The sequence below is a fragment of the Phalacrocorax carbo genome, chromosome Z (genome assembly GCF_963921805.1).
Source record: "Phalacrocorax carbo chromosome Z, bPhaCar2.1, whole genome shotgun sequence".
NCBI lineage: Eukaryota > Metazoa > Chordata > Aves > Suliformes > Phalacrocoracidae > Phalacrocorax > Phalacrocorax carbo.
In genome coordinates, this window is record NC_087548.1 from 49,768,309 (window position 1) to 49,782,883 (window position 14,575).

Sequence of the window (14,575 nt, forward strand, 5' to 3'; positions counted from 1 at the left end):
GACAACATTGTGCCTTGCAGGTATATTTAATGCAGATGTGCGTATTACGATGATTAGTTGTATAATTAAGTCTTCTACTGATCACAACAGTAATCTGCATCACAATCAAGAAAGTAACACACATACCAGTTGCAGTCAAAAGGAAAGAAATCCTGTATATGAAGGTTTGCAATGTGTTTTTTAAGCCACCTTCTCTTGAAGATCCTTGCAGAAGCCCCTGGTACACACGCCAAATCAATGCAACAAAACTGCTAATAAAATTATGGTTTAACCCACTTGGCAACAAAAGAGTCAAGTGTCATGAAAAAGCCTCAAGCCTACAAATTACTTGATGACACTAATAGGTTACTCTTCAGACAATTTTCACCACTGATTTCTCTGTTGGCTGCAAGTGTTTTTCTAATGCAAATGTAACTTATGAAAAAGAAAAAGGGTAGGCCACCAACTGAAAGAAAACATTTATTGAATCAAAGTCAATACTTTCCTTGTAATATCTACAAGCCAACACTGAACTGACTTTATTCAAGAATGAACACAATGTACAAAAAAAGTATGTCTGTTATAAAAATATGTCAATTTTTTTTCCTGGCTATTGAGCTGAAAACATTTTGATGAGTGCAAGATAGGTTTGGCAAACAAATTTAAGCCACTATCACCAATGACAAAATTAAAATAATTTTTTAATCGTGGTGTATATTTAAGACTCATTGATAAAGTGGCACTGCAAATGTTGACCCTTAAAAATCATATCACTGCTCTGCCATGTGTTTATGCACCCAGACAACTGAACATCTTGATCTTCTGTCATCATGAATCAGTACCTTCATCAATGAAGACTATCCAACCCAATTCAAACTAATCAACCAGGTAACTGACACCTACCGCTGGAACACAACTTAGGGGAGGCAAACTACCTCCATGGCCCTGCATTTTGTGTGTTGTTTGCGAACTGAGAAAGAAGAGTAGGTAGGTTCATACATGTTTAAATCCACCTGGGAGCTGTTGCAATGTGAAATCAGGAAAAGGATGGAAAAAGCACACAGAATCATTTATGACAGCAAACTATATTTATGAAAACATGCGTGTTTACCTATAAAAATGGATCTGACTAGGCTCAGTTATGCCTTATTTGTTTGGATCAGGTTTTTTTCACATAAAAATTTAACTCAACCAGGACTCAAATCATCAACTTCTCTCAAGCCACCAACAAGGAGGGGAAAAAGGGACCATTTACAGACATAATCCAAAACAGTGCAATATTAAAATACAATTTCACAACGTGTGAAAGAAACATGCTTTGGAACCTGAGCAAAAGGCGTTTTACTGACTTTGTAAAAAGTCACCCTGTATGTTGTTTTCATTGGCATCTGTTCTGCCAGATTAGTATGTTGCTTTTAGCAACTTCCATGGCCCCTAAATATTTAGTACACAGAATCTGCCAACTACTTAGAGAGGTCTACGAAACTTTTCAGCTAATATTGCAGGCAGTCTGACATGCTGCTACTGGAAATGACCATACAGGCTAAATCAAGAAAAACTGTAAAGAAGCAGCAAAACATGATGCTTTTCTTTTTTAAATAGACTAAAGCGCTTCCACAACACTTAGATACGGTACTACACTGGTTTACAGTCTCAAGGTCAGCTCTTTCAAAATAAATATACTGAACATTTACAACAAATGCCTCCTGAATGCAAGCTCTCTATTATTTCAAGACCAGTTGGATAAAAACTAAAATAAAGACGTAACTCTGAAGCAGGTAAGCTAGAAGTCCTTTTTCAGAAACAGGCATGACTTGGTGCCACAGCAAAATTTTTCACCAGTCTGCAGTAAGCAATTTTTTTTTCTTCTAGCACCAAGCAGGCCACCATACAAAGCAACCTCACAAAGCATGCGGTCATCTACTCTGCTGATTTTGTATGAAATAATCATTTGTGCTTGCAGGTCCCAGACCTTTCAAAAATGGGTATGAAAAACAGATGATTGAAGACATTAATGGAACACTCACTTCTAAATTACTTGAGTGCAGAAAAGATTTAAAGACTACAAAGCAACAGAATATTGTGCATTAGTATTTGTGAGGGACGAAGGAAGCTAAGGTCGGTGCTTTAGTTTGCTTGAAACAAACGAAAAGCTAAAATCAATCCTAAAATAGCTCTACATCCATGATACTCGTAGAGGCCAATGTGTGCATGCCACTGAAAGGCACGGTCAGACCAATCTGACAAATGGCATCATCAGAGCAGAACAGCAACTTTTCACTGGAGTAATCACAAAGGGTGAACAATTAGCCATCACTTCTCTTGTCATGAGCACAGAAAGCAGTCACCAAGGCAAAAGAGGGGACACAGGAAAGAAGATACAGGAACTCGCATAAACCTGGAAGACAGAAAACACACACTAAACTGAGTTTTGAACATTCTCAGCGACCATTTTCCTTCTGTAACATTGCTATTCATTGACTTAACACCATACATATTATGCTTACATGGATGAACTGTTGCAAAAATAGTACCCTAATCATACCACAAAATTCTTCTGGAATTTGTTATACAACCAACTTCACTTGCAAAGATTTGCCTACGATATCATCACAGGTATAAAACAGGCTTATGGACAGACTGATGCAGTCATGACAATTTATTTTTCATTGTTTAAAAAAATTAATATGCTTACATTACATTGATTTTTTTACTCAGAAATGCATTTTAAAATCGGGCATCATAAAGACACAGCTATTTACAGGGAGCTAATTCTGAAGTCGTATGATTGTTCTTCCTACTACTCTAACAATGCCTAAAAAGTAGAGTGCAATACTTACTGGAAAGGTTTCCCCAAGGTTATCCTGCCTTTGTATCTACAAGCTGCATCTGAACATTTGCAGACATGCCACCTCCATAGCCTCCCTTGGACTGCATTTGGTTCTGAATTGAGCTGACCTGGAGACAGAAGGGAAAGGGAAGCAGAGAAAACAAGAAAGGCAGTTAGTGCGCTATGGCGTCTTCTTGCTTCCAATTTTATTTCTTGTTCAGGTTTGGTTTCCAAGTGCTCCTTTACCATTAAAGCCACATTACTTTTGCATGAAGACATGTGCAGCGTAGGCTTGCTGGAATTTTCACTTCTGCAGGCAGCTCAGCAGGAGAGATGGAAGAACTGATGCTGAGGCAGAAGTTTTTCCTCTCTCCCAAAGAAAACTGGCTGATTCAGGCTTTCATTGACCTGCTTGATTACTCAAAACAAATTAATCAAATCTCTTACTGGTATCCAACTCCATTCCATCTGACAAGCTATAATTTATCTTGTAATACAGAGAATGTTCTTTGCAAAGTATGACAAACCAGAGACCTTTACACCGATACGTTAACAATATAATAGACAACTTACAAAATATCTGGATAGTATCTGCACTGTATGGCTAACTGCAGATAATTAAAAAAGGAATTTCTAAACCAAAAAGGAGCTTTTGGTTTGTGGAAGGCTTTTTATTTATCTATTTATACAACAGCACACAGTGCTTTCCTTAAATGCTACTATTCCTTTAAATGGTAGGGCATTTATTGTTTAAATCTTACTCAATCTACCAACTTCCCTGGAAGTAGCTTATTTGAAGGTATTTTTAGCCTGATGCAAATAAATACATAAAGAACACACACACACACGGAGACACATGCACATCCCTGTATGGCTTTCATTGCCTTTATCAACAAAAAGGAAGGGAATCTGTAGTTCTTTCCTGCTTGTGTTGCACAAGTCAAAATAATCATCTCCAAGTGCCTGCAGGAAGACCACTCTAACCTTAAATGTTTGGCGCCTTCTCTCTGCACCCCAGAGCATAAATATACAATGAGCACAAAATAGCATATTCTTTCAAGTCTACAGCTTCTGAAATTGAACTTGCAGCAAAGCCTATGCCTGCAGGGCACCACCTGCAATTATTAGATGTGTGCTCCCTCATAGAGACCACCAAATATCACTAGAAAGCTGTATTAAAACAGCACTGGAGAAATATTTCCAAGTAGTGTGCGCGATATTTTCCGTCTGCAAAGGCAAAAGAAGGATCTTCTTTTCCACAGCAAAGCAAAACACAAGGACACACATGAATTAGCACAACTCTTTCATACACACTGTTTCGCAAACCAATGTGAAAAAAGAGCCTATTTTACGATCTTTGTTTTCAACAGTGTCACATATTGCGGTGCTGTGTAAGACCATTTTCTAGCTTGGTGCTCTGCTCAAGTGAGTGATACAGCTGCAGCAAAGCAATGTTATATTCACATTTTTTTCCAGGAAAAGTGTTCAGAGCCCGTACTCCAGTGGGTCTGACGTCAGAGAATACAAACTCAGTAAGGAAGTGTGGAGAAGTGCAATCACGTTCACTGGGCAGTGTTTAAGAACTTTCACATTTCACCAAGCTGGTCTTCGTCTTCACCAAGCATCTTCCATTGCTCATTGGAACAAAAGGAGTTTGAATTTAATCTTTTGTTCCTCAGAAAATAATTCGTCTGCATGTAAATGTATTCACAAGAATGACTTGAGGATGGCATTAACTTCATCCGAATGAACTCTACCTCTAGAGTAAAAGAGCTAGAAAATCATCTCCAGGTCATGTCACCTTCCAGCCTGACAACTTGCCTACGTGACTTTCAGATTTTGGAGAACAGCAAATGAACATAAATTGCAAGGCTAAAGTGTTAAATCTTTATGACTATTTCTCCTAAAGGTTAGAGTAATTTCTCTGGTACTTGATTCACACATATAGATGCTTGTGTTAGTGGGTAAGGAAGTGTCAGTCTAAAATGCAGGGGCTGTTACACCTAAAGCAAAGAGAATGCAGCGAATTAAACCTGACTGCATTAACAGTTCAGTGGCTATTTTATATATGAAAAAGAATATAGGAGACATACAAAGTTAAAAACACTGAGCAAAGAAGCAGGTCTGTAGGCTTATAAGGTGGTATTCTTTCTGAAGCATCCTGCTTTTGAGGCAACCTGGGCTACAAGAACAAGCACCAAGAAATGCAATTATTTTTTCTTTCCAAAAGATGCCATTGCCTTCCTTTGAATCATTGTAACAGTACGGTTCTTGTGTCGTATGTCTGATTTAGATAGTATAAGGATTTAAAGATTTTGGAAGAGGAAAGCTATTGCACCAATCAAAGATCAGACAATCTGTTGTGCTGCTTATCTATCTCATTAATTTCCTTCTTTCCTTTTCTTTCCCTCCCTTTTAGAATTAGGAAATAGTACAAGTGGTCCTTGAGAAAGAAAACACAGGAAAACTGAGAAGAGGGTGGAATACATGAAACCAAAGACTAAAGTGAGGAATATGAAGCAGAAGAAGAAAGTGAGAGATTTCATCATGGATTATGAAGGTAAAATAAGAAAGTTATGGGAATGAGAAAGAAAGAAAGAGTGCAGAGGGTTCCCACTGTTTAAGTGTACCTTTGACAAAGGAGCAAGACGCTTTACAGAGAGAAGGCAAACAAAAAAGCAAAATATTTCAGTAGTCAGAAAACTACTGTACTCAGAATCATAAGGATATGTAATGAAGAACAAAGCTGATGAAAAAACACACAGAGCAGATAGTGGATGAAAACCGAAATTTATACAGGAAAAGCTAATAAATTGCAGGAAGTCCTCCAAAGGTACTGAGAAGAGAGAAGGCAAAAGGAGGTTCATGAAGGAGTGTAATGTCCACACTATGAAGGAAATTAAGCAGCAGAAAAACATGCGGAGGTTAACACTGTAATCTTGGAATTTACACTGCGAAGAATGAACGAGGAGACTGAATGCAATATTACCACAGGAAGTCACTGCAGAAGAGGCAGAAAAATAAGCACTGTGAAAAAGCAGAGATTTGTGCTTCTGAAGAGAGAGAAGGAAAACAGGATTATTTTTTGCATATAGATCCTTTCTATCTGGGATCACAAACATCATTCTGGGCACTGATGCAGTACATCATCCAAATGGAAAAGAGTGAGAGAAAGAGAGCGCCAGTTATGAGCATTCAAAATGAAAAGGTCTATGTAGAGCGACAATAACAATTACCTACTATCTGGAGTGTAATTGGATATTGTGCAAGGCAACAGTGCGGGCAAGCAGGAGGAAAGTCTGAGATGAAAGAGCAAAGCTGCCGGCAATCACCACAAACGTCACATGAGGCAGATCAGCTGTGAGAGTGACGAAGGTTCTCACAGGAGGGACAACAATCATTTAAAAAGCAAAAAGCCATGCTTTACAGAAAAAAAGAGGAAACTTCTCACTTTATTATTTCAATTTATAATGGCTTTAAATATTAATGCAATATATTGGATTAAATAAGTAATTAGCTTTAACTGAATTTTATCAAGTTCAAGCTGTGCTTGTCCGTTTAACTTGCTTACACATGTTTTAGTACATATTACTTCCAATCGATTATGTTTTTTCCAGGAAAATGTAGTATATTGCTTGGCACGTCAGATTTTCTAGCTTTGCCCTTCTCTAATATCTACTGACTTACAAAAGTTTTTGTCTGATCTCAATAAGCTGTAAACAAGTTGAAACTACAAATGACCTCACTTGCCTGCCTTAAAACCGCCTCCTTCCTTAAGAGCTCTGCTCTCTGTTCTTATACCTCTGAGACAACTCTTTCTTCTCCTTTTGTCTGTAAGATTTTTTCCTCACTTTAATCTCAAAACTTTTTTTTCCTTTAAAGAGGCTTAAGGTCAAGAAGTATTTTTCATCATTATCTACATACAACCCTTTTATACATTGCTTATTATTGACCTTAAAAACAGATTGACACTTCACATAAATATAAAGCTGCATAAAAGAAATCTATCCTCATAAGCTGATTTTCAGTATCTATCTTAGCCTCCGTTTTTCACTTTCAAAGAGATAAAAATATTTATTGCTACTATCATCTACAAGAAGCCAGAAAACCTTGCCTATGACATCGTTGCTTGCTCCAGAAGTAATTCACACACTACAAATAGGGCTACAGAGTATAGAAAAACCTCAACAAGGACACCCAAAAGTATTTGCGTGCACCAGAAACCAAGGTAAGTTAGAGTTTTACTTGAACTATATTTAAAATAGCTTAAAGCATTTCAGGTAAGAAGTCTAGTCAATTATGAGATGCTTTTAAAAGTTTTCTCTAAAATACTCTAGTATATTTTCAAATATACCTCTATTTTAGTTCATACATATCATCAGAATGAATTTTTAAAAGTATTCTACACAGAGCCTGTTCAATTTATACAGCATCTGCTATGTATTGTCAATAAAAATAGGAATTAAAAAAATTAATTCCATAATCTTGAATGCAAGTGTTTAGGACTTGGAATTAAGACGCTAGCAGGTTGTTCTTCAGTTATATAGAGATTCTTTCTTATAGTTGAAAGACTCATTGCTTTAGCCACTATATATATATATATACAGTGTTCCTGTGTTCTATCTAAGATGAAATATTCTTCATCTGCTCATACTTACTGAATTCATTCCACTGAATAGGTCTCCTGATCCTACATGAGCTGTGTGAACAAAGTTTGTTGGCTCCCCAATCATGCTTCGGTCAATCCGCCGTCGTCTTTTCTGAAAGGAAGGTAAAGAAACCATCTAACTGAGAGTCATTGAGAAGGCAAAAACAATGTGTGTCATAAATGTAAAAGTTAACTGCCCACAGGATTCTTCTTACACTAAGTAAAAAAGCAGAGTCCAAATTCCCAGGTTAACCAAGAGATTGGTGATACTGTCCTTCATTTTTACTTGGAGGATCTATAGCAGGCTGTTAGACCTGTGTTTAGGCCAACAAAACATTCGTAAATAACCTTACTACATTCTACACTTTGTAAAGCAGTACTTGCAATGTCTCATACAATAACTTCGGCCTATAGTTGTATTTAAATCATGATCTGACAGATCAAATTTGAGTTTAGTCATTCAGAACAAGAATTCAGGATCAAAGACCATTAATATAGTCTATGAAACCACCAACTTACAGAATTTCTGATTTGCATGCCATGGGAACTTACATCGCTATTTGTAATATATTTCATAGTGATGTTCAGAACAATGCCTTGAGTTTGATCAGGGTTAGTCACAGACACATCTTTACTGAACCCTGTGTACTAAGATAACTTCCAGTCCGTGTGGTTGTAAAGTGTGAGGTGGAGGGGTGCAGTATGATGGTAAGGCAGGATGCCAGATTAGGAACTCCCATTCCTGTGCCATGAGACAGAGGGCAAGAATGTCTTAACATCTGCCTCCCCTTTCTTAGAGTCACAGCTTCATTTTTTATTAATGTAATAACACACAAATGAAAAACTGGAGGCAGTAAGGACCTTCTCTAATTAAAGCTGCTTTGGTTGTCTGCCTCTAGCTAAGCGCTGCATCTAAAGGAATAGAGCACGAAAACCCTGTCCTCATTTCTTAGGCCAGAGCCAGGGAGGTTACACAGAGCAAACCATGCACTGTGCAGTCACCATATGCCCATATAATGTATTTGAAAAAACCATATAGCATCTCCACCAGGTGTGATGATTATTTTAAACACACCTTGCTGTATTTACACAATATAGAATTGTAATATGCTGTGACTGACACAGAAATAAGCTCTAGAGAGGTGTATGAAACACACTGCTGCAATTAAAACACTTTAAATTTTCAAGTCTGCAGTAGTTGCCCCTCTCCCCCTTCTAAAAAGATAACAGCCAGAGTCAGATTCATTTATATGTCTAAACAATGCATCCATGATTTCTTGGTTTTAGTACAGTTTTGAAATGCAGGTTTTTGATGTAGACAAAATGTAGACGATCTCAAAGCTTTTGAAATTTCTTGTTTTCCTTTGTTTGCAAACAACCAAACTCTTTCTTTGGGCAACTCATTTTCCTCCTTTACTTGTTGCTAAGATCACAGGCATGCCAGTAACAGAATTAAGAGTGCTGGGTCTTGTGAATGAATGTAAATGATTCCCCGCTGATCATCAGCAAGTCAACCAGTAACCACTAGTTAAAGTGAATTGCCATCAAACCCTGTTTTTATTTTAAGCAAGTTTCTTATCAGAGGCCATCAGCCAGTTACACCCTGGCATGTGCCCACTGATCTGATCTCCTTCAAGCAATGGAACAGTATTTAAATGCTCTGCTATATTAAGACCACAGCTAGTTCGCTCTGAAAGCGAATCAAACCTTTTTTTTTTGCTGCAGGAGCACTCGGTTTACATTTACATTATTATTTTAGCTTGGATCACAAGCATGCTTGTGAAGCAACTTTGCCAGTCCCTATTTATCATGCTTCAGTTTTAATTTCAGAGTAATCTTGGAGTGTATAAATTAGACTTCTTGCGTGAAGCCGAACTGGAAGTCTAGCTGATGCACTCCCATTGCTAACAGACAGTGAGGCCAATGGACCAGGTAAGCCAGTCTGAAGCTGACCACAAAAGACATCTAAGGCATGTCACGGTTCCCCAACACTAACTGTTCTGCTCTACTACATAGCTGCTCCTACTAGAATATGCCATTTCCGTAGACACAGCCTCAGCCAGAACCAATGTGACCAATTAGCATGGGTGAAGGGACTTGGGGAGCACTGTAAAAAGGCACTTCCTTTTGAGCAATGTTGACACAAGAGACAGGAGGAGGGGAACATGCCTGGAAAGGTTACAAAGCTTTTACAGATGATGCCAAAAACATTAGCTTTGCCAGGATTTTATTGTGAAGCTGTACTTTCTGAGGCCCTGTAAGAATACGTGCAATACCATTGCTCTATAAACAACAAGAATGAACACACAGATTGATTCTTCAGTAAATTTGGCATATTTAATTTGAGAGAAGCCGAGAAGCAGCACATTCGTCTCTTACTTAAGAAGAAATGAATTGTCCAATTATGCTCATTTCCCTCTGCGTATCCCTTGTGCTTTTCCATGCTTGTTCCTAAGGCAAGTCATGTGCCTGAGCTGACAGAGCCCAGGAAAATGAATTCCCGCTAGCCTTCACCCATGCCCAAACTCTGCTTTACAACATACCATAAATAATTAGCCTTAGAATATATATACACCACTAACTGTTACAGCAATGAGATCTGACTATAAAGATGATCTATAAACAACTGCTTGTTTATGATACTAGTGCAAAGAACTTCAACCTACACGGACTTGTACCATCCAAAGGTTTGTTTTAAAGATGTTTCTGAGGGAATACATTTATGTCCCAATTCTGGCAGCCTAATTGCAATGACACCCTAAGTCCTCTGTCTGTGTTTCTTGTGGATGTTTTCATTGCAGGGGGGAAGCAGAAGACAGCTGACATTATGATTAGCTAATGTGTCTGTGTCTCTTATCTTTCTTGTTAAAATCTGAATTGTAATATTTGCTTCCCCCCCATCTTGCCTTGTCTCAAGGGACTTCCCCCTTTACTAAGAGGGAAGGGGTGACAAGGAACACAAAACAGGAAACAGAGCAGAGGAAAAGACCTGTAAAGGGTTCCTGAAGTGGAATATGTAATGTCATTATTTAATGGCTTTACTCAGTTTGTTCCCTTGACAAAAATCTGCAGAATCTGGATGGCAAAGTACACACCAGGTATCTTTACGCCACGAAAAGAATAAATAATCTTTAAACATAAGTGGAAGAGATGCAGGTGTGTGTGTGTGTGTGTGGGTGTGTGTGTGTGTGTGTGTGTGTGTGTGTGTTAAATGTTTGAAAGGAACGGAAGCAGTCTGAGGACCCATCTCAGAAGCTTTGCTTTGAACATATACTAGATGGAATGAAACTGGATCACATTTCAGTTACCATAGTAATGAAGTCAAGAACTGATGTCTCTTCTATTCTTAATCCGTGAGTGATGCTTTGCACCCACACATGGTAGCATCTCTTTTGAAGTACAACATCAGAATTCAGAAGGCCACCAACAGTTACATCACACAGAAAATATCTTAACCTTGCAAGTTTCTTGAAACTTTCAATAAAGTTTGAAACTTTCATTTTAAAAAATTCAACTAATCGTACCATGCACTCAACCTGCCCTTCATCAAAACCACAAGTGTTTTACTGAAAGTGTTTTCATAGTTCAAAAAACTACTTATTACAAGAAATTCAAGACTATTTTTTTTCTTTAAGCAAATAATTGCCACTGATGTGTCTAGAGGCATGTAAAATTTCCGTTTCATTCCCCTCTATTTTGGGCTTGCAGGGAAGAAGTGATCTTTTTTTTACTATCTCCAAATTTTGTACAGGGACTGCGCTGCAGTTCTCTAGCTGAAGCCACTTCATAGTGATGGCAATTAGGTCTGAATTAGACAAGTTCTCTGGCTGTATATATGCATATAAAAAAGAAAAGTTTTGGAAATTTTTCTCCTCTACATGGTTATTCATGCCTCTCTGCTACTCATGACAGGCCTCCTCAAAAAAAGAAAAAGAAAAGACACGCAGAGTACCATCAAGGTCTCAAATATATCAGAAAATATTTGAGTGATGTCACTTAGATCCTAGTAGGCTGATAATTATTTTTCTAGATGTCCAGGTTTCAGCTGGGATAGAGTTAATTTTCTTCACAGTAGCTAGCATGGGGCTATGTGTTGGATTTGTGCTAAAAACAGTGTTGATAATGCAGAGATGTTTTAGTTGTTGCTAAGCAGTGCTTACACTAGTCAGGAACTTTTTCAGCTTCCCACGCTCAGCCAGGTGCACAAAGAAGCTGGGAGGGGACACAGCTGGGACAGCTGACCCCAGCTGACCCAAGGGATATCCCACCCCATATGACATCATGCTCAGCATAAAAAGCTGGGGAAGAAGAACGAAGTGGGGGGGAGGGGAAATATATTCGGAGTGATGGCGTTTGTCCTCCCAAGTAACCGTTACGCGTGATGGAGCCCTGCTTTCCTGGAGATGGCTGAACACCTGCCTGCCCATGGGAAGCGGTGAATGAATTGCTTATTTTGCTTTGCCTGTGTGCACAGCTTTTGCTTTACCTATTAAACTGTCTTTATCTCAACCCACGAGTTTCCTCACTTTTACTCTTCCGATTCTCTCCCCCATCCCACTGGGGGGGGAGTGAGCGAGCGGCTGTGTGGTGCTGAGTTGCTGACTGGGGCTAAACCACAACACTGGAAGCTGCTAGAAGTTGCAAGTGATGTCAAACAGAATATCATATAAAAGTATCCCAAAGTCAGGTACAAAGCTACACATGCTGGGGATCAAAAGCAAATAAATCTCTTCTGTTTAGCTGGCAGAAAAGTATGTTCTGCTAAATCTACACCAGGCTTTTTGTGATAGCTGCTAGATGCATATCCCAAATCCAAGTCTGAGTGAAACAGAAGTGACATACAGCACTTCAAACGACTCTGCAACACAAAAGCCTGCATGGATCTGACCTGCAGAAGGCTCCATCTCAGCCCCGGTCAGCCCTCAAATGGAAGCACTGCGGGTGAAAGATGAAGAACGTGCTTTCTAAGCATAAAGCAATACATGGTGGAAACTGAAGAAAGTTGTTGCCATATTGCGAACATGTAGAGTTTCTGAAAACAATTGCTGCATCGGGCATTCTTCTCCTACCATCTACCATTTAATTTATCTGCACTTCACACACACGAAAAACTGCCAACTCTTTTTCACCACGCAGCAGTGCTTTTTGCCCAGCTGGATGTTGTCCTGGCTTGTTACATCTTAGGATCTCAGTCAAGTAGACTGTAACAAACCAGGCAACAGAATACCCGCTGCCCTCAGTGCGAGCCTCCTATAGGGAACAACAGAGCATGTCTACACTAGCAACAAATTAGTGGCAGAGGCAGACTGGAACTTCACACCTCACATTAAGAGTAACAAAATTTTGGTATTTAGGTCCCAAGCAGTAATCTTTGTTTTGATCATTCTTCTCTAAAACTAAACAGAGATACAGCTGCTTTGCTTTTTAGGAGAACATTTTATTATTATTAATTAATATCACCTACTACAGCTACTACAACTACTATCAGCTGCCACAAGGCAAAGAGAACACTTTCCTACTGCTAACTTTGTAACATTTACCAAAGTGTTACAAGTGTTATTTTTCTTGACTGTGCTTCCATATATAGCTTTATTTTATATGCAGTAAAAATATATTGCACATAATATATATTGTTGTGTAATGCATAAATATTAATATATCATATGTTGCATTTACAGGCATTTTTCTGTCACTCGATATTTATTTGTGTTCCAAAAAAATGTAGGGCACAGTAAACTAAATCAGAAAGGAAATAGCATAATGACCTGATCTATCTATTCTTATCTTGTGTAACATGTTTCCAACCAGATCCAAATCAATATGAAGCAATCCAAATATAAAATGACAAGTGATGCGCCTTCCTTTTTTTGACACAGTTCTCTTTGTCTTTCATTGTAACCATCTGTAGAAAAGGAACTTCAGTTCAAATTTGTCATCATTTCTCCTTATTCTGCAAGACTATATTATTTTTCATGATGTGTCATTTTGGGTTCTGTTATTTCAATACAAAATTTGTAAGCTTGCCACAAAGACTGATATGCAGAAAATATAAGAAGTGATTATTTATTGAGGCATAATCCCTGTGCTTTATAGTTTCCTCTTCTGAATAAAATGATGAGAAACATTTATTGTATTTTAACTTCAAAACAGCTTTGATACATAATCAGGGAAAATCAAAACCATGCTTTGGCACCTCATGTGATGCAGAATGAAAGCATCAACTTCCTGAGACTCACTTTCCAGTCTTGCATCAGTTATCTTCTCTAATTTCAGAATATTTTTTAAAAAATCGAATTCTGTAAAAGGACTGCAGATTGTGTAAATCAAGGTATTCATAATATTCCACATCAGAGTGGGCTATCACAGCATCATCTGAGGCTTCAGTGGGCCTCACTCACCTGCCAGGATTGCCTTCATCAAGTCAGCAATGCTTACTCCTGGCATGCAGGCTCAGTAACCTAGCTAGGGTAAAAAGTAGTTTTCCCCTTTTCTGAAATGATTGCTGTCATAAAACAGGCTTATCTCTCTTGGCAAGAAGCTAACTAAAGAACATTAATTCCTCTTTGAAGCCTAGTTCAAGACTTAATAAATTTACTTGCTAACTCCCCATTGGAAAACTCTCCTTGGTGAACAGAGGAGTGAACAATCCGTCTGGACGCTATAAAGAGTTGCTTTGCAGAATGGGTTTCTGTGGTTAGAGAATGACCACTTACATTTATTACCTCCAAAAATTTTACTCTTTTCAAAGCAGAAATATGACTCTGAATTCATAAACGCTAGAAAGATACACAGCTTTTAAACTTGTCTCCACAACACAAGGGTCAGTTTTTCAGACTGCTCAGTCACCACTCTCTCAGACATTAAAATGGCATCAAATACAGTAAGCAGCAATTCACTCTCTACAAATAGCTCTTTGCAAGCTTGACTTTTAAATAAGAGCAGGGTTATTTGAGCATAATTAAGTATAATAACTTTTAAGCACATCATTTAATCCTTTGCCACACTAAGAGATCTAGAGTTAATACATCTTTCCATACTAAATCTAAATCTCAAACCATCCTAAAATAAAATAAATCTCAGTACAGCCACCATAACTGCTGTTCTTACGGTAGATAGGT

At 38.2% G+C, this 14,575-nt stretch overlaps 1 protein-coding gene across 1 annotated transcript in view; it reads right to left on the bottom strand.

Moving 5' to 3' along the window:
* Positions 1-446: 446 nt before the first annotated feature.
* The window catches only part of CDC42SE2 (CDC42 small effector 2), a 34,421-nt gene continuing 20,292 nt past the window's right edge, over positions 447-14,575 (bottom strand). The window contains exons 2-4 of the mRNA XM_009504664.2: positions 7,468-7,569; positions 2,820-2,937; positions 447-2,377 (exon numbers count right to left, since the gene is read on the bottom strand). Coding sequence (XP_009502959.1) covers positions 2,839-2,937; positions 7,468-7,569 — 201 coding nt within the window. The 3' untranslated portion in view covers positions 447-2,377; positions 2,820-2,838. The remainder of the gene's footprint in view (positions 2,378-2,819; positions 2,938-7,467; positions 7,570-14,575) is intronic.